Source organism: Saccopteryx bilineata, chromosome 8, assembly GCF_036850765.1.
Source record: "Saccopteryx bilineata isolate mSacBil1 chromosome 8, mSacBil1_pri_phased_curated, whole genome shotgun sequence".
Lineage (NCBI taxonomy): Eukaryota > Metazoa > Chordata > Mammalia > Chiroptera > Emballonuridae > Saccopteryx > Saccopteryx bilineata.
Genome location: NC_089497.1, coordinates 63,978,119 through 63,998,776, shown reverse-complemented (window position 1 = coordinate 63,998,776; position 20,658 = coordinate 63,978,119). Strand labels below are relative to the sequence as shown.

Sequence of the window (20,658 nt, the reverse complement as noted above, 5' to 3'; positions counted from 1 at the left end):
AATTTTTCAAGTTTTATTTTATGCAGGGATACACATTTGCATTCAAGAAGTGAACAGAAATATTGGGCAAAGACTTGTGTTTAGCCCGGTTACACACATCTCCTTCCACGACATGCTTCATTACTTCCATTCCACCCAGGAAGAAAATGTAGGTGATTAAAAAGATAATAGTGGGGTAGGTGAGGGTAGGTTCATGAAGGAAGTGCGGTGACTTGTGTTAAAGGCAAAGGAAGTGAGTAAGAGGAAGAACTGGGCTCTAGGATGAAGGAAGGGACATCTGAGCTTGTAGCTCATTCCTTTCCCTTCCTCACACACCCAATCCTCCACTTGTATGAAGTGGATTCAGGAAATTATCCAGTGTTAGCATGTGACTGTCCTGCTTCTACCTCTGTGCAGACATTAGGAGAAACAATGAATTTCCACAAAATGCCACATTGCTATACCACCTCCTTTGCAGAAGTAAGTAGTTAAGTGAAATGTCTGTAAAGTCTTTATGAAAACAGTACTTTATACTTCTCCACTTTTGCTTTTCTTATTTGGACTGATAATATAGCACACCTATACTATTCAAAAAGCACTTCTTTCCACCTTTGGAAAAACAAATTGGAAAGTCCCCTGTTCATGTTTGATGACTAACTTTATATACTCTTTCTTTTTCAAAGACAGGCTAAAGTAGGGCTGCCCTGTAGGTTCAAGCTAAAATGGCTTCACAGGATACTACTCATCTGTCAAGTTACAATTCAGTAACTGGTGTTAAGGTAAAGCCCATATTGGTTCTAGGTGAGGGAATAACTGGAAAGAATAAAACGTTTGGAATGTTAGTGGATGTGTGTAGAGTGTAAATTGATATTTCAGGCAAAACCTGTAATCCGAATTACATCTTATCCATGTTTCTTAAATGGAAAAAAAAAAGTCCCTCATGAAAGCTGCAAGAGGGAATTTGAGTCAAACTATATGGTGTGTTGCCAGAGGCGGAAATTTATGAAACACTCTCGTCAGCTCTTCTGGAAACACTACAAAAGAAATTGTTCTACTTTCTTATTGGTGCTAAAGCCACTAATAGGTGCAGTTTAGTATAATACCCCTATGAGAATTACCACCCCCAAAGTGGGCTTGCCTTGGAAAGAACTTTATATAGGCATTTTCTTTTTCCTTTTAAGCTTGCACAAAACACCCAAAGGGGCCATTTCCAATCCAGGCAGTGATCTTTCTCAAGTTTATTTTTTCTCAGATCACAGGGACAATGAGGAATATACCCTGTTTACTCAAATCAGTCTGGATTAGTGTCACTCTAGTGATGGAGTCAGAATTAAAAGGAAAACCATTACTCTCTCAAAGGGCAACATCAGATGTTTTGGGAATGGCTTGATTTCTTTTAAATAGACCATGCGAGACTCTGTTGCCAGACAAAGGTTTGAGGACCCTATGAGGCAGACCCAGAGAACGGTTACACTGGGTGAAGTACAATACCCTTGATAAGCCTCAGGCTTGGGAAATTACTGCAACAGACAATCCCCACCAGCTTGAAAGGCAGAAAATCAGAACAGTGAGATTTCAGGGAAGATATTTTTCCTGACTTCTTTCTGCAGTCCAATACCACCCCCAAATTCTAGTTTTTATGGCTTTGCTGGGGGGCTACTTCACCCTTAAGAACTTTTCAGATCTTTTCCTGTTCAGAATAACCCCTTCTCTGCCCTCTCTGCTTTTCACTTCCTCCTTCATTACTCTCCACGTGGACCGGACACCTGCTCCCCATCTCTAGATTGAGGACTCTTGGAGAGCAAGGGATGGGTGGTCCGCTGGAAGGGCTATATTCAGATAACAGCGTGGCATATTTCCATATACATACAGAAATGGCTCTTTGTAACTGACTGTTCAAAGAGCCATGCAATATATATAGAGAGAGCACACATTGTAGAATCCCTGTCTGCCTGTATGCTATGGATCATATGGATTTCCTTGACATCTTGCAAGTCTGTTTGTGTATGTATATGTGTGTAATGAGCCCAGGTAGCTATTTATTTCCATTATACTTCAAGTGGCAAGGACTTTTTAAAAGTCAAGTGAGGAATGACTTGTACTTTTACAGAGGTAAACAGTGGGAAGTGTCTGTGGCTTTCACTTAATTGATTACCCGTGAGGACAGAGTGCATTTGAGTTAAGGAAAAAAAAAAAGACAGAATAGATCAGATTTTTATCTGGCTTTGCAGAACCTTTTTAAAAGTGTTTACTTGCTTCCTTCCATACTGTTCAGTGATTCCTTTTGTCCCCTGCATGTCTCTCGATCGTCACCAAAGAGGAGGGTGGTTGGCACTGGATGAATAAGCTTAATGAGCTTGATGATTTGCAAATACTTTCCCCTTCTTATTTTCCATGGTGTTATTACTAAAGGATGTCTGAGAATCTTTGTCATTTTGCTCTTAAAAATGGTATCCCAAGGTTTTGTTTTGTTTTTCCTGTTCAAATAAGACACTAAGGAGCAGTTGTAATTATTAAGCTGATTAATTGTTACTTTCATTATAGGGTAAATAGAATGAAATGAATAGATGAGTGTCTTTCAAAGTAAGGCATGTCTTCTGCATAGCTGGAGATTTCAGATTTATTTTGTGGTTAAAAGGGATAACTTAGAGGACAATTCAGTGATAGGTGAGTCACCAAGTCTAATTAAAAAGCATAATAAATAACTAAACTTTAATTACCTTAAATATAACAAAAAATGTATCAATCTGCAAAGAACTTGAAAAGCCTAAAGCAAATAAAAACTCATTAAACAGTGTTCCCCATTTGAATCTGTAAAATACTAAGACTGAGAAGTATTTCATGCTTTAGTTTTCCATTTATAAATAATGACTAGTATTTTTACCTCTGAGAGTATACTTTCAAGTCTGGGAAATGAAGTCATGAATTCAGACCATTTGCAAGAAATGCTCTGTAAGACTGATAAACTACAATCTTAGATCCTCAAAACATACATTTATAAGCCCTTAATTATGGCATTATTCTAAAATGCATTCTGGCTAACTAGGCAGAAAAATCATGGAATTTAAAGAGATAAAGACCAATTTTGTGGCCTTGCTACCAGAAACTAATGTCTTACTCTAAGCTGTTTTTATGGGTGGTTTTTTTCTTAAGCAACGTTCATTTGGCCACAAATACCATCGATAGAAAGTGAATAATTATATGACCAAAAAATTAGGATTCTTATTGCTGACCTAGCGGCAGTAGAAACAAAATGTACACCACCAGGTAAAAACACAGCGTTGGCACAAAAATGTGTATGCACTTCCTTTTAAGGAAGTAGATGCTCATTAGTAAAATTCCCAGCTAGGTGTGAACTACCAAGTATTACTCATTACCTTATAAGTGACAGGACTGGCTATTCTGCTACTAGTTCCCATAAAAGCTGAAGCTAAAAACACAATATCCACCTACCAAAATAAAGCAAAACACAAAGTAAAGGTCACAGAGATTGTGGAGATGCACTATAACATTCCCCTGGTAACAGTTAATAAAGAGATGAATCCAGTTTGGAGGCAGACTTCAGCATAAAAATCAATACCGAGTTGTGTAAAAATAAAAGAGATAGTCTCTGAAAGTGGTTTCTGTTTTTAAAGGTCTTGCATTCATTCTTTTAATAATTATTTCATGAGCATCTACTGTGTATCAGACACTGTTCCAGATATGAAAGTCAGCACTAAACATGCCAGATAAATTGATTCTCATAGGTTTATGATCTAGCAGAGAAATCCAACATTAAATATTTTTAATGCAAATAATTCATTTTAATTATAATTGTATAATGCAAATGGGAAGTTAGAGTGTTATAACAGTGTAAAACAAGGAATCTCTATCTGGTTAAAGAAGGCTTTTCCTGAAAGATGACATTGAGGCTAAAAGCTGCAAGGTGGGTAAGGGAACAGCTTACCTGTGCAAAAGGCTTAGGGACTGAAGGAATTTTCACTTTTGGAATACTGAAGAAAAACATTTTTGATCTTTCTTCAGTGAGCAAAAGGGAGCTTCAGATAGTGTAGCATTGGCCATGTTAAAGACTTGGGGCCTTTAAGAGAACTGAAACCTACTCAAGTTATTCAAGTTTTTTAGTGACCCGATCAGATTTGCATTGAATTTCAGGTAGTAGATCCAAAGAGCTCAGACTCTAATTTTTTGTAATTATGCACATCTAAGAATGGTTAAAGTTTTATATTGTATCTTTAATAAATAGAAAATTATTTCTTTAGATATAAAAGAGGAGTGCTTGCACTGAGTGTAACTTCTAGACAAAATTTCCAGGTATAAATTTGAGTGACTCTGATTTACTTAAGAAAGCGGGTTCTCCAACCAGATTTACTGGTTTCACTTTTGCATTCTGTCACTTACCACCTTGAGCAAGTTACTTAATCTTGTGGTGCTTCAGTTTCCTCATCTATAAAATATGTGTAAAACATGGGATAATAATGCCACCTTGATCATGAGGATCAGATGAATAAATACATGCAAATACTTGAACATTGAACACTATAAGGAACATAGTAAGGACTCAGAGTATTCATAATAGTAGTAGTGGTAATACCTAATAATATAGAGGATTGAATAGGCATGTTACATTTTTCAGATTTTTACATAATCTTCTTGGTATTGATTACTTTATTGAAATTGAGATGCTTTCAGTTTTAGATCATGGTAACCAAGATATCCCCTGTGATAAGATTCTCATCCATTTAATCACCCCATTGTTTTAAATCATAGCTTCAGATATGAACTAGACTGACGCATCATCAAAATTATTTTAAAATATTTTATACTGACTTTAGAAACCAATGAAGACCTATTGATGAGCTTCTAAAGTCACTGTGTATGCTTTCCATATAAATGGCCTAAACTTCTCTCAAAGCTTTAATTACTGTATACTTTCTTCACCTAATGTTATCATGTCAGCTAAAAAGATCTATCAAAACAGTTATTGTTATAGATAGAAAATGTCCTAAAACATAGTTTTGTTTCAACTTTAATAACTCTTGGTTCACTTTACAGAAACTGAAGCTCTGTATATTTTTTTATCTGGATTAAGAATTACTGAACATTGTAATTATATCTTTCTATTTACTGCTAAACTCACTGCTTACTTGATATTTAAAGTGATGTCGGCTTATTTCAGAATTGAGGAGCTCATGATTATAATTTTATTCATTTGTCATTATTACTAGAAGAGGGCACTTCCTGAAATCATAGAACTTAAGTTTATTTTTCCTTAACTGAGTTCTATACAGTGTAATTTAGCTATATTTGGATCAGGTTTGAACTTCAATACATTTCACATTTCCTGGCTTTTCAAATACTAGGTCTACTATTTGTTGACATTGTGGTCACCTCCTCAGCCTACTTTGTATTTATTTGTCTCACCTGCCTTGTCTGGTATTGGTTGGGGCTTTTAAGAAAACTCCCTCCCAGGTTATGGAAACTGGGTCCTCAAAGGAATCTTGACACTTTGTGTCAGAACATAAAACATGCTGGTAAACAATTTACCTACTGTTCTTTCTAGGTCTGTGTATGTTAATTGCTTTACTCTTACATATTGTTTATGACAAGGTATGAGTGTATTTTCCCTCCAAACAGTCACTCTTTAGGATCATTCGAACTACAAAGAAAGTGAAATGTTTTACATCCAACAAAATCTGGTTTTGAGAAAAATGTGATGCTAAATAAATTCTTAAGATGGAAAGAAGGCACTTTAACTTGACATTATAACACAAATATCTTCTTGACCTTGAATGGAGCACTTTCAGTCAATTGTGTTTAATTCTAGCATAAAACAAACTATCACTCTTTCAGGTGAGGCAGGTGGTAGAAGACTAAAAAATGACAAGTATTTCTCCCAAAGGCAATGCTTGTTGAAAAGTCACTATCCTGATGATATTTGTGGATGAAAATGTAGTACTGTCTGCTGGAGCATAATCAAATGAATGCTTTGTAAAGCCAGGGTCATGAAGAAAACTGTTTTCTTTTCCCAGAAGGGGCTTTAGAATGTTCATAAAAGCTCCTCCATGAAACCTAAGGTGAAAGGTTATATCAGCTGAGGAAAATGATATATACTACCTGAAACATTTTAAATGTCTAGGTTTGGCTGAGCAAATTTGTATAAAGAGAAGTTATTTTCTTTAAAGTGATCTCATGGCATTTTAAAATAGGTTTGCAGTTGAGCTTGTTCATTTCTAGAAGAATATTAGAATTGGGTCACTCTTATATTTAATTATCAGAATCAACCTCTCTGTAGTTAACTAAGGCCCCAGTACTTCCAACGCTTTGCCCAGGAGTATGCAGCACATTAGTTGGGACTTAGACCCCACATCACCAAGTCTAAGTTCACAGTTCTTTTGCATTACTAGGATTCATTCAGGAATGCAAGGAGTGCTAAAGAATGTTCAGTTCCCTAGCCTCGTATAACAGTCAGTCAATGCTCATACATATAATTCCTCCCAAATGAAATTTGAGCAAACAAATATTTCCTATGACAAGGGAACATTTGAATTGAGGTAAATAAATTATGATTACAGATCCCAACAGTAATCTTTCCTATTCATGAGTTGGCTCTCATTCCCATTTTTATTAACCTCTTCTCATATATTGTTGGCTATTGTTGCCTTGTGGCCATAAAATTAGTTATTATAGATAGTAATCTCTGGAAGTGGAATTTATAAAATTTCTCTTACACAGATTAAACAGAGGGGTGAAATTTTTAGAAACAAATTATATCCAAGCCCTGTTTTCATTAATATAGTCAAATGGCTTGACTGGAGTCCTTTTCTGATGTTAAGTTCCTTTAGAATAAGGCAAGCGTATCATCAACTTTAAGTATAAAACGAGATTTTCAATATTGAGTTTTATTTACAGTGATATATACTTGTACTCTATTTCTGAGCTGATGAAAAGAAAACTCAGGGCTATATTATATTCAGAATTTAATATCATTAAAGAATGTAATCAAGGAAAGAAAAATAAAATGAAACCAGAAGAATTGCATTTATAGGGCATTTTTTTTTTTTTTTTGTATTTTTTCTGAAGCTGGAAACGGGGAGAGACAGTCAGACAGACTCCCGCATGCGCCCGACCGGGATCCACCCCGCATGCCCACCAGGGGCGACGCTCTGCCCACTAGGGGGCGATGCTCTGCCCCTCCAGGGCGTTACTCTGCCGCGACCAGAGCCACTCTAGCGCCTGGGGCAGAGGCCAAGGAGCCATCCCCAGCGCCCGGGCCATCTTTGCTCCAATGGAGCCTCGGCTATGGGAGGGGAAGAGAGAGACAGAGAGGAAGGAGGGGGGTGGGATGGAGAGCAGATGGGCGCTTCTCCTATGTGCCCTGGCCGGGAATCGAACCCGGGTCCCCCGCACACCAGGCCGATGCTCTACCACTGAGCCAACCGGCCAGGGCCTATAGGGCATTTTTAAAGCAGTGACCAGTGAAGAAAAATCTAACCTTCTATATCATTATTTTAACTCTAAGCATCCAAATTGAATTTTAGTGAAAAAATAAATCAGACTCTATAGATGGCTACTAAAGTGCAAAATGGCTTATGGGGGGAGAAAAATAAGACAAGAAAATACTCTTCCTTGATTTAGCAATGGTAGTTACATTTTTTTTTTTTTCTTAATGATGAAAGCAAGCAGTTTGAGATTCAGCCCCTGGGTAACCCTACACTTATCACACCAGCTTCATGTTGCAGGACACCCCCAGGCTGTTCTGTAAGTACCTGGAATATGCTAAATCTCTGTGACCAAGGTGTTTCATCCCTTTTGTGGTCAGATTAGCTAGTCTGGGTTGAACCTGAATGTATTCCAGCTACAGATGTTGGTAATTTTCCCAGGTCAAGCAGTGAGTCTTTAATTTCAAAGTTATAGGAAGTGAAACATCTGTTTAAATTCAGAGGCAATTGATTATTCTACTTTATCAAGTTTACAGTAAATAGCAGACAAATTGTGGTCATTTCCCCCTTTTATATTTTGTGAAAAGAAGACTTGTGCCTATTTCAGATGTGATGGGAGGGAAATAAAACATTTTGCATGTATTCATTCATTCATTCATTCATTCATTCTTTCTTTCTTTCTTTCTTTGACTGTAGAGTATATTAAGGTTATTCTGAGATCAAGATACCCAGTAGTTAGAGGGCGACAATGTACTTCCCATTTCATTTCAAATGTTCTTATAGCTTTTATTACATGAAAAATACATGGAACATAAGAGACTCCCATGAAGTTCTTCCAAGGGCACTTTTTTTATGACTGATATGAAAATGTCATCTAACTTCTGAGCCTCTTTTTTTTCTTTCTTTTTTGTATTTTTCTAAAGCTGGAAACGGGGAGAGACAGTCAGACAGACTCCCGCATGCGCCTGACCAGGATCCACCCGGCACGCCCACCAGGGGGCGATGCTCTGTCCCTCCGGGGCGTTGCTCTGCCGTGACCAGAGCCACTCTAGCGCCTGGGGCAGAGGCCACGGAGCCATCCCCAGCGCCAGGGCCATCTTTGCTCCAATGGAGCCTTGGCTGCGGGAGGGGAAGAGAGAGACAGAGAGGAAGGAGGGGGGGGTGGAGAAGCAAATGGGCGCTTCTCCTATGTGCCCTGGCCGGGAATCGAACCCGGGTTCTCCGCACGCCAGGCCGATGCTCTACCGCTGAGCCAACCGGCCAGGGCCCTCTTTTTTTCATTGTACAATTTATCATTGTAAATAAGCATTAAATTCGCATCCCAGAATAACGCAAGTTTCTTTTCTCTGTGCTTACGTAATTACTGGCAGCGAAGAAGGGACAAAAATCCTGTTTCATTCACCCCACTAGCTTCATTTTGGTGGAAAATAAATGACAAATATTATGCACATTAACCTGGTACAGAACTAGCTTCATAGGCACACAGAGTGCCATCACGAAGAGCCCTGTACATGCTTTAATGATCTGCTGTCACTATTTTGGAGCTCTTAATAATTTATGATTCCTGACCTATGGTAGCACAGTGAATAAAGCATCGACCTAGAACACGGAGGTTGCCAGTTCGAAACCCTGGGCTTGCCTAGTCAAAGCACTTAAGAACGTTGGTGCTTCCTGCTCCTCCCTCACTTCTATCTCCCACTCTCTTTTTATCTCTCTCTCTCTCTATCTCTCTCTCTTCTATAAAATGAACAAAGTATTTAAAATTTTTGTTTTAATAATTTATGATCAAGAAGCCCTGCATGTCCATTTTGCAATGAGCCCTGCAAATTATTTTGCAGGTCCTGCCTATGTCACATTTGTTCTTCTTGGCTGTGTTGATCTTTTTTTTTTTGTATTTTTCTGAAGTTGGAAACGGGGGTGGGGGGCAGTCAGACTCCCACATGTGCCCGACCAGGATCCACCTGGCATGCCCACCAGGGGGCGATGCTTTGCCCATCTCGGTCATCGCTCTGCCGCGACCAGAGCCACTCTAGCGCCTGGGGCAGAGGCCAAGGAGCCATCCCCAGCGCCCGGGCCATCTTTGCTCCAATGGAGCCTCGGCTGCGGGAGGGGAAGAGAGAGACAGAGAGGAAGGAGAGGGGGGTGGAGAAGCAGATGGGCACTTCTCCTGTGTGCCCTGGCCGGGAATCGAACCTGGGACTCCTGCGTGCCAGGCCGACGCTCTACCACTGAGCCAACCGGCCAGGGCCTGTGTTGATCTTTTGTTGCATCTAACTATACACTGTCACCATGTCCACTTTCTCTTCAAATCAAAGAAATAGGCAAATAAGAAACTTTTGTTGATGTAACTAAATGTTTTATAAATTAACTTCTAAAGTACTGTTTCCTATGGCAGGTTTATGACATAGATTTTTAATAAAACTGTGAAAAGTATCCAAGTAGATTTTCAATAACACAATTTTTTCTTTGATGGTTTGTTGTTTGTGTTTTCAGCTAATTAATTTATAATTAGTAGTTTAGGTTTTGTACTTTTTTATTTTTTAAGATGGTTGATTATACTACTTGGCTTATGTTTATTTAAAGTAAAATTTGAGAAAATTTTAAATTAAAATGTATTTTTTTTCTTTTTTACATTGAATAGTAAGCAGATTTTTGCCCAAGCCTGAGTAATATAGCTCTAAATTATAAATTGAGGAATTTGCTTTGCAAGCAAATCCTATGTGGTTAAGTAAAATATGTCACCTGGAACTATACAGAATTAAAAATTACAGCACTCAAAATCATGCTGTTAATGGCTTTTGGAATACAGTTTCTGCTGCTTTGGTGCCACCCAATATGTTTAGTCCGGGCCTCCTTTGTTCCTCCAAGGTAAATGTAGTTTTTGTTTCTCTCAAGAGAAGCGCTGAGTGTTTGCTCATTGGCTTTTAAAGCGGGGTCCCAAAACTTTACTCTTTACACATATTAAAAAAAAATGTCAAAGGGCCATGTTTCTTTGTTCTCATCCAAGCCCACAATTAGCTGAAGTTCCATTCTGTGTAACTAGAAGGAGGAGGAAAGGGGTGACCCAAAAGGCCTTTTACTGCCTGTGAGAAAGTGCTCCTCCAGGTTTCTGGTCCTTGTCATCAGGGATGGCTGCCTCCCGAATTGTATTGCCGTAAGGATGCACGTGCCTCTGGGGGCATTATCTAATTCCCCACAGGACATTCACAAGTGCTTTGTATACCGACCCTTAACTTGAACACAAATAATATCTTTCCAATCCCCTTCCCAGACTCTTGCCACAGGCTTGGAAATCTAACAGCTTTAATTTAGCCAGGGGTGTAGATGCATTTGTATTGGCCTGAGGTTTTTGTTCTTGTTCTTGTTGTTTTGTTTTGTTTTGTTTTGTTTTTGTTTCCCTCCCTTAGCCATCTTATCCACAGTTTTGCTGCACCTGTCAATTTGGGAAGCTGAAGGTGGAGGAGAGGAGAGGAATAGGGGATGTAGAAATCAGAGGGGAGAGAAGGCGAGACAAACAGGTGTTCTTGTCAGCATGGGGATAAGTGTAAAGAGATTAATAGTTATTTGAAGAGCAAATGGGGACGTGGCATTCGGCAGTGAAATGCGAATGTATAAATGTAATGGAATGAGCAGGCGACTGTTAACATTTAGACAGATGTTCTCTGGAATGAATGGAATGGCAGAGTCCATTTCTCTTCTGCATGAGAAGTAAAATACATGAGGTTTAGTAAAATGTTTTTATTCAGCATTAAGTTTAATTAAAATTTTTAAAGCATCTATTTCTTCATGAATTTGTTCTTCTCCACTGTTTTACTTAGTCTTGGACTCAGGGTTATACTAGATGGATAAATGTAAGTTTACAGTTGTGAGTACGTGAAACAGAGTTTATTATTGCATTATTGTTTATTAATTTTTGCATTTTTCATACAAACAACTGTAAACCTACTTTTTCCTGACTGAAGAGCCAGACAACTCATTTCCTCCATAAAACAGGTGCCACAGTCACACAGAGCTGCCTTCCTCTTCCTGCTTTTGGTTTGGTTTCCATGTGTCAGAAGGTTTCACAAAGGGAAAACTGTACACAATAGGCCTCTTCTGGAAATGTGTCCCATTTGACTCAGGTTTGACTTGAGTTATCTAATCAGTCTGACGATTGTGATGGTGTAGGCAGACCCTTGACTCGAAATCAGAAAACTTCGTTTCAGAATCCTCATTCTCTGCTTATTAGCCAATACTTGAGCCAATTGCTTCCCTCCTCTGAGAGAAACACAGCTCTGTTTACAGAAACACATCTGGCTAAAGAGCTACATGAGCTAATGTACTTCTGAATTATAGCAAACATAGAATTTTAATGATAACTATGTGGTATTTCTCTTACACGTGTTCTACTCTAGTAAAGAATAAACTGCTAGAAAATGAAAGAACAAATAAAAATTAGGTTGTATTTGGACTGCCATGTTAACTTTTAAAATATATAGTTGACTCTCTCTAACCCTGCATGTTTCTACATTCTTTATGAAACTAGCACTTGAAGGGAACTCTGGATACCCTGGGACAAAATTTATAATTATTAAACGATATAATGTATATGCTCCGTATACAAAATTTGATGCTTAAATCCCTTGAGAATACATCTACCCAGTGGTCTTTCTCATTTTGAACAGTATGGCAGAAGAAAAGGGAAAAATAAAAATAAAAAGGAAGAAGAGGCAGTATTTATTTATTTTAAAGAATCCCTAAGCAACTCATCAGTACTGGGCACTTTTTGCCCCATTTGTGAGTAAGCACATATTCTACTTTCCAAAGTCTCCAGAGTCTGCATAGAAGAGTTGTATGATCTGTCAGGTCATTACAACCCACACACACATGCCTGAGACTCCTCTTGTTTCTAATGGTGTTCTAATAGGTCACTTTACCTCGCATGTTAGGGACCTGAGGTTGAACTCCGTAGAATGCATGTACCAAATGATGTCTTTTGGGGAGCAATAATCTACAACTTTAATAGCTAACACTGGGGTTTCTGGGTGTCCTGCAGCCACAGTACACAAACCTGGGGCTCCTGAACAGCATGGACCAGCAGATTCAGAACGGCTCCTCGTCTACCAGCCCCTACAACACAGACCACGCGCAGAACAGCGTCACAGCGCCCTCACCCTATGCGCAGCCCAGCTCCACCTTCGATGCCCTCTCACCATCGCCCGCCATCCCCTCCAACACTGACTACCCGGGTCCGCACAGCTTCGACGTGTCTTTCCAACAGTCCAGCACTGCCAAGTCGGCCACCTGGACGGTAAGAGCACCGGGAGCCAATAGGCCATTAAACCTGACCCCCAAGGACAAGGTCATCTTCAACATTCCCCAGGGACTCCTGCCCTTTCAAAGATGAGAAATCCATATTGAACAGTGGAAAAATCCCCCCCTGTCCTCCAAGGACAGGGAGAAATATTTTAGTATTTCACACTGAACCAGAGAGAGAAAATATGCCATTTGGTTGGAAAAGCCCAGATCTGGGAACTAACGGCCTGTGTACTGGCTGGCTCCTCGCAGTTTCAGCAGACGTGTTCTTGCCTGATTCATGCTGTTGTAAAGTCCTTTGCATAAATTTTTTTTTTTAAATGTAAAGCATTATGCCAACAAGAATTATCATAATCATAAGATAAGTGTTTGCAGCCCCCATAATGTAGGAAGGTTACCAGTTTTATTATTTTGAAAAAGTAAACATTAAGATGTGATTTAAAAAAAAATGAATACAATCACAAACACAGCTTCCATAACAAGGAATTAAAATCTTATTTATTAATAAAGGGCTTAATGTCTTTATGCATATAGGTCTTATAAGAGGAATTATAATTTATAATTTATTAATAATATATATTACCTACAAACATTTTTTTCCCAAAAAGAAGCCTCTAAAACTATAAATCAGAGCCCTGAATTAGTCCAAAAATATTCTGATTTAAAATGTTAGGTATGGGGAACTTTAAGTATATAACTTTTCTATGGGGAACATTTTCAAAAATTCAAAAGGTACAAGAATGTTCAAAGTTTATTTTGTAATGGGTTATAATATGAATAAAGCTCAAATGTAAGGGAGAGGACTTACAGGACTCATTTTAACTGGCTGATCAAAGAGCATCCACGACCAAAGTGGCATGCGTGTTTGTCAAACAATTCAACGTTTGCACAGATTAGAGAAATGCTTCTAGACATCATCTTCTTATTGAGAGATAGCTATAGGATTGTTTTAACCTTTTTTTTTTCTCATCGGTAAATAGATTTCTTTAGAAAGCATTCTCTTTTTCTGTTATAGTATTCAGCTCACTACAGGCTTCAATCCAGTTGAACAGAGTTTATGAAATAATCTGCAGTTTTAACACTGCATTCCAACATAATGTCACACGTGTTCTCCCTTTGACCTCTCTTCTTTGTGAGCTAGGTGGGACACATTTTCATAACTCCCGTTTTACTTATGGAGGAAGGCTGAAGGATGTAAAGGTTAGGTGAAATCTCTAAAGTTACAGGGGCTTTTGTGTAGCGGGACCCATTTCTGATTCTGCCCTCCCCCACTAGATTGCGTCTTTTCTTTCTATTATCACCATTTCACATCGGAATGTCATCAAATCATCTAAAAATTTATTTTAGTGCTTTCCTGTCATGGTTTGAGAAGTGGTTCTGTCATGGTTCATATTTCAACCATAATGTCTAAGTATTAGCTTAAAATTTGATCTCTCTTCCATGTGTTATTTATCAATTGTGCCATAATCTTGAGTCTCTTTTATAGTAATAATCCTGGAGATGGAAAATAAAGGTGAGTAAACTTGGAGTCCATCAGCCTTCAATAAATATTATTTTATCAATCTAAGTGATCATTTGCTGAAGAAGCAACCGAATAACTATTTTATAAATAGAGCACTGATGCGTTTTAGAATGTGTCACCAATTGGAAATTTACAACCACTGTTGTTCAAGGCTGTTTCTTGCTTGGCCTAGTCAGGCTGAGTTCCACTGTGTAAGACTGAGCACATCTGGAGGGATGATGGGCAGATTGAGGCCACTAAATGATTAGTCGCTTCTGTTCTAAAATGGTTTAAGAACCACGGGGATAGAGCTTGATACAGGTGCAATATTCTGTCAATCTTCCTCCCACTTCCTTTCCTCATTGGCCGTCCCCTCCCCTCCTCATATGGAAATCTTAAGGCTTTTTTTTCTTTTTTTCAGATTTAGCACAATCCTCAATCATCTTTAATCATAGACCCACTCTCATAGAAGTAAATTGTCTTGCAAAAAAAAAAAATGTTGGAGAGTTCTATCTAAATGGTAGTTTAAAAAGAAAAGAAAATATGCTGCAGAGCACCCTGGTGGAATTTCCTGACACGTGGCCACCTTGAAGTGAATACCAGAGTAACGGGGGTGGCAGGTGGTTAAGGGAACAGGGCACTGATTGGGAGCCAGAAACCAGGACTCTTGTCTTCATCATCTTTGTGACTTTAGCCAAGTCACTTCATCTTTCTAGAATTCAGACTGGGACTCTGAGGAGGATAAGACTAAGTATTGTGAATGTCCTTTATTAAGTGATATATTCAGTTGAATATTGTTAAAATGATAAACTTAATGTTCTGTGTATTTTCCCACAATTAAAAAAAAAGAGAAAGATGTGAGCTTGGAACAGCTGGAAACTAAATTCTTGGTTACATGGCCCATAAATCCATTTTTTGTTTAAAAACAAAAAAAGAATGAATATAGTGAAAACAACTCTCTTTCCTTAAGGTGAGGTAGTATTAATAATCAGCAAAAGCAATTTTTAGAAGGACTTTGATTCTAATCAGGGATTTGGCATGCCATTAATGAGTGATCTTAGGCTGTTTTGTCTTCCCTGGGTTTCTTTTCAGTTGTCTACAATCTAACCTGTTGATTTCACAGAATAAGACAATTAAATTAGGTGTCTAGTCTTTCCTATTAGTGTATCACATAGTGTTTATATTTTTATTATTTCCTGTTCACAGTCAAGTTTATTTTAAGCCCAGTGACACTTCTTCTGAATCTAGAGCTCTTTAACCTTTTATCTGAGTAGCTGCTGAAATCAGCTGAAAAGGTTTAATTAAGCTCTTAACCTTGGACACCAGTGTCTCATACATAGCAGAATTAACTTTTTCAGTCAAATTATATATCTTCACATTTATACATAAACCTCACATTTTAAAAATGTTTTCTTATACATTTATCTTGTTTGAGCCCCATAAACAAGGCCATTATTCCCAGTCTTAAAAATGAGGAAACACTAAGAAGTAATGGTTACATGGCTAATAACCAGACAAGGAGGGGAGGAACCCAGGACCCCCTCTCTGCCAGTTCAAGTCTCTCACTGTCCTGTCTAGACTGTCTTCCCTATTGATTAAAAGAAGACAGGGACATACAGAAACAAGTAGGCCCTGTGGGGTGTGGAAATAAAGCCCAGCTGATGGACAGCATGTTTATGCTATATTACACAACACCTACTTCTTAGGCATCTTTGTACTTTAAAGCAATTTTTCAAAATAAAATACTATATTTTAAAACAATCCATAAACTGGAAGCAGCAGAAGCAGCTTTAGTTAAGAAGAGGCCATACTTAATTGCATAATGTCCTGCTAATTCTTTAACAAATTTTTTTAGTATCATTTTATCACTTGTCATCTTTCCATGTTGAGTTTTCTCTTTTTAATTTCTGGTTTACTTAGAATTACTGCCAAAATCTAATTAATATATTTAAAGTATATATGCATATATATATTTTTTGCTTTCTCTATGTTTTAAATAACAAATGAGATTGTGTTTCCAGTTCCATAAAAATGTGATATTTATTTTAAACTTCTTCCAATGGAATAAAATTAAGTATGATAATGTTGTTCCATATTCTCTATTTCACACATACAAACACAAATCAACACTGAATTTAGGGTTTAGTTTCAGACTTTCCTCTTATGTCTACAATATAATTGCCACTAGTTATCAAGGCCTACCATTTAATTTAATGGAGTGCTGGTTTAGAAGTGTAGCCAGGAATCATCAGTCATAGGATAGTTGACAGAATGATAATTTGGCAAGAAACTCAGGTGCAGATATCAACCCTGAAATTTACCAGCAGTGTATAGGGCCTGCCAGAAGAATTCAATCTATCTAACCTTCACTTCCCTCACTGATGAGTGGAGATGTTAATACTTATCAGGAGGAATGCATGACACATATAAGGACACCTACCAGCACCTGGCTGGTCATAGGCACACAAGTGTTCATCAGGTGTGAGCTTGAATCCCTTGGTTTCATGAGTTTGGTGTAGTTTTGTTGATGGTTCAGTTGTGCATGTAATAATTTAAAAGAATGCAAGCAAAATGTCTTCTGTTTTGGGGTTTTTTTTTTTCTTTTCCTTAGTGGTTTTGGGTTATTCACATGCATACTCCAGTCCCCAGGGACTGAGATAATATCCACTATCTAAACATATGAGTAGATGACACAGGCTGATAGCCACCTCTGCCACAGACCTCAGGCTGGCCATGCTCCCTGCCTACGCCTGCCCCAGCAGAGGCCAGCTCAGGGACAGCCCTTCGCAGATTCTAGGGCCTACAGACTTCCGGCATCTATGTCTCATTTTTAATGAAAGATAACAGTGAACCACACTTGTTGAAGAGTCAGCATATTCACTTGTGGTCACAAAGTATCGTAGGCAGCCGAAACACTTGCCAGTAGGGAACTGGTCCAGGAACTTGTGGCATATCCATATAGCAAAATCCTATATGTTCGTTTAAAAGACTCTCAAGTGCTTTTGGCATTGCTAGTGAGAAAAAGATAAGCTTTTTGTGGTACCTACTTGAGAATGGAGAATATGGGAAAGGACACCACTTCTGGGGGCAGAGTGTTTGCTTTTGCTCTAGTGAAGAGGCCTGTCCATGACTGTAGGTCAGTCTGTCTTGATTATTAGACTTGTGCACCTGTGTCAGTTTGAGAACTGTTTTTTTCACAGCCTATGACACACGGTATTACCTGTATGCAAACACTGTGAAAATCCTCAGGTTAGTGAATTTCCTTTGTGCTCACTTTGAGATAATGACCGGCCTTGAGAACATATGGTCACTTTTCGCTATTGTGTCTCTCTTCTTTCATAGACATCAAGATCTTGGAGAGCAGGCACCCTGACCTAGTGCCCAGCACAATTTCCAACATACGCCAGGCCCTTAATAAATATTAAGTAACTTAATATTTTTCCCTCATGGTTAAAGGAAATAGTTATAGTTCCAAGAAGTGTTCCTCAGTTCTGATCTTGATTATTAACTGTCCTTGAATTTGGTCTCTCTTTGTGTCCACCCATGATTTATAGAGAGCATTCTTCCTTTTCCTTTCATAATCACATCCACTTCAAGCCATGTTCAGAGCTGTAAAGAATTCAACTTGAGCAAGTGGAGGGTTTAAGGAGGTGACATTTGAAAGGGGAACAGCCAGTTCCCTGGAGAGTTTCATTGATCCCAGCATATTGGTTTTGCAAGCTTGCTCCTCTTGGCTCCACAGGCGGGGTGAGGTGCGTGCCTGTGGCCCATCCTCCCTGTCATCAGGTTACCTGTAATGTAAGACTTCCAGAATGGGGCTGCCAACTCTGCAGAAATCTAATGCAAGCCAGCCCATTACGTGGCTTTCTGGAATCTTGGGACTCCTAAGGATAGCTCATCAAAGGACAAGATGTACAGACCAACGTTTTGATGGTGAATGTGATTTATCAGCTTCCTTTCACAAAGGCAATGTTTCTCTCCCCAAAGTTGGGGCCTTTAATTGAAGTTGAGTGGCTGTTAGATTTCACTGGTGAAGGATAGGAGAGAAACAGGTGGATTAAGGTTGGTTGAGGCCTCGGGTGCAGAAGAAAATTTTGGGCCCTTTAAAAAAACAGAGAGAGGGAAAATCAAAATGCATGTTAACCATATTTTTAAATAAATAAAAAGTATTATGTATTATTAATGTTAAAATTGCACATATGACACCAAAAACTTCATATCATTAGAAAAAAGTGTAAAGTTGGAGTTTTGCAGAGCCCTTCAGAAGTAGGGGCCCAGGGCACATGCCCAATACGCCCGCTGTTAAATCCACCTCTGGAGAGAAATCAATTTACTTGGCTCCTGCCAGTGATACATTTGTTAATCCTAACCAGGTTATCTTCACTTCTTGCCATAGCTGACCTGTAAATTTCCCAACATACATAGAACAGTGCCTTTTCGTGTTCCCTCCATGTTGAAGAAAATAATAATTTTGAGCATATCACCTGTTATCTAAGCTGTTTCTTTGTTCAGAATATTAAGGAAGAATGTTGTAAGTAAAGTTATTGGAGACTCTTAGTGACGGTTCGTGTTACTTACTTAACTGTAGGCTTTGGATTTCAAATGAATTTCCATTGTAAGACATGCTGCAGAGGTGTCACCCCCAGTCTAGAGCAGAATAACTTAGTCAGCATGTTTGCCCTACATTATTTAAATTGATTCCAGAAAAATGCATTTGTAATAATTCAATTGCACCTAATCTATTGTTTATGGTCCTTCCACACTACACTGAGTGATATGTTGAATGCACTGTAGAGTTTCTATTTAAAAAAATAATATTGATTTATTGCATCCAATGTTAGGTGAACGTACTACTGCTTAAAAAGAAATAAATCAAAAATTTAAATAAAGCTGGATTTTCCTTTCCTGTTGCAAAAAGCATAACAACAAACCCTTTTTAAAATTTTTCATTGATTTGAGAGGGGGGACGAAGAGAGAGAGAGAAGCATGAATTTACCGAATTTATTTATTTATAGTTGTTTCATTTTAGTTGTGCATTCATTAGCTGTTTCTCATATGTGCCCTGACTGGGGACTGAACCCACGATCTTGGCATGCTGAGCTAGCCAATCAGGGACTCCTTTTCTTTTTTCTTATTCTTTCTCTTGCTCCTTCTATTCCTCCATCCTTTTTCTCTGCCCTCCCTCCTCTTCTTCCTCCTTCTCTTCCTCCTCCTTCTTCTCCTGCTTCTTCACACTGTTATCATTAGTAGACGTCAGTTCTGGTTTTGTAGATATTACCAGCAAGTCAGTATCTTGTTTTTTCACTGTAGTTCTGTTTTGCCAAAATGGCGGATTAACATGGGAAAGGTCCTAATATAAATCAGTCACCAAGGACATTTCCATTAAGAACAGGTATCTGATCATCAGACTCTTTTCATTTAACTAGTCACTTTGGTAATAAAGATATTAAACCTAAATATCAGTGGGGCATAGGAAAGTGCATACCTGAGTCAAATGGTGAGAACAGGTATGGTGGTAAAATGAGCTTACATAACCCATCAATAGGGAAATCTGCTTTGCAACTCCAGCCTGTTGTCATGGGGAAACAGGCCTGGCATTAAAAGCATAATTTTTCAAGAACACCTGGAAACCTGGATTTGCACATAATATAGTTATACCTTTAAATGATAGTAATATTTTTTTTAAGCTATAAAACACTGTGGACCAAACAAAACAATAGGAAGGCTGAATGACATTCTTATAATATATTAATGGTGACAATGGATGATGACTTAAACTTGAAATAAAATAACTGGAAACTAGAGCAAGCATCTAAGAGAAAGGTTAATAATAAATATATTCCATTTAGAAATAATAATTCTCTATTTCTTTCAAAAGTTTTATAGATTAATCTCTTCCTACAGAAACCTGAGCAATGTATGTCAAAGTAGATTTTTCTCAATTGTTTCTGCAGTAAATGACCTTCCTGTCTTCACATTCCTATGTTTTTATTTTATTTAAATAAAATAATGGTATGCAGTATTTGATCCTTTGTATAAAGGAATTTATTTGTTTTTGTTTTTATCATTAGAGAATGTATGGGTCTCTGTAACTGAACTCTAACATTGGCCAAAGCTGTAATTGAAAAAGACCAGTGTGATTTAAAGGGCTTCAGATCAATTTTCTCAACCCACTAATGGATGGCTTGTTTTTAATTGGTGCATAGAACGTGTACAGGAACAAAACCACCTGAAAATTGAGGTATAAACAAAAAATAATGTCATAAGAATATTTTAATGGCACACAAAAAAAACACAGTATATCATTAAGCTCAACAAGAGATCCCTTAAAATCTACGCCGAATGATGTGTGCTGTTTACTGTGGAATTGTTGCTCCTGGTGCATTCGCATATATGAGCTTTGTACCTTCTGTTTGCTTCTCTCAATGTTAGCCATTTCCATAG

The 20,658-nt window shown here is 38.2% G+C and overlaps 1 protein-coding gene across 4 annotated transcripts in view; it reads left to right on the top strand.

Moving 5' to 3' along the window:
• The window catches only part of TP63 (tumor protein p63), a 253,158-nt gene that overhangs the window by 156,622 nt on the left and 75,878 nt on the right, over window positions 1-20,658 (top strand). For all 4 annotated transcript variants that reach the window (XM_066241192.1, XM_066241189.1, XM_066241190.1 and 1 more), the window contains one exon: window positions 12,454-12,708. In XM_066241192.1, the coding sequence (XP_066097289.1) occupies window positions 12,454-12,708 (255 nt within the window). The remainder of the gene's footprint in view (window positions 1-12,453; window positions 12,709-20,658) is intronic.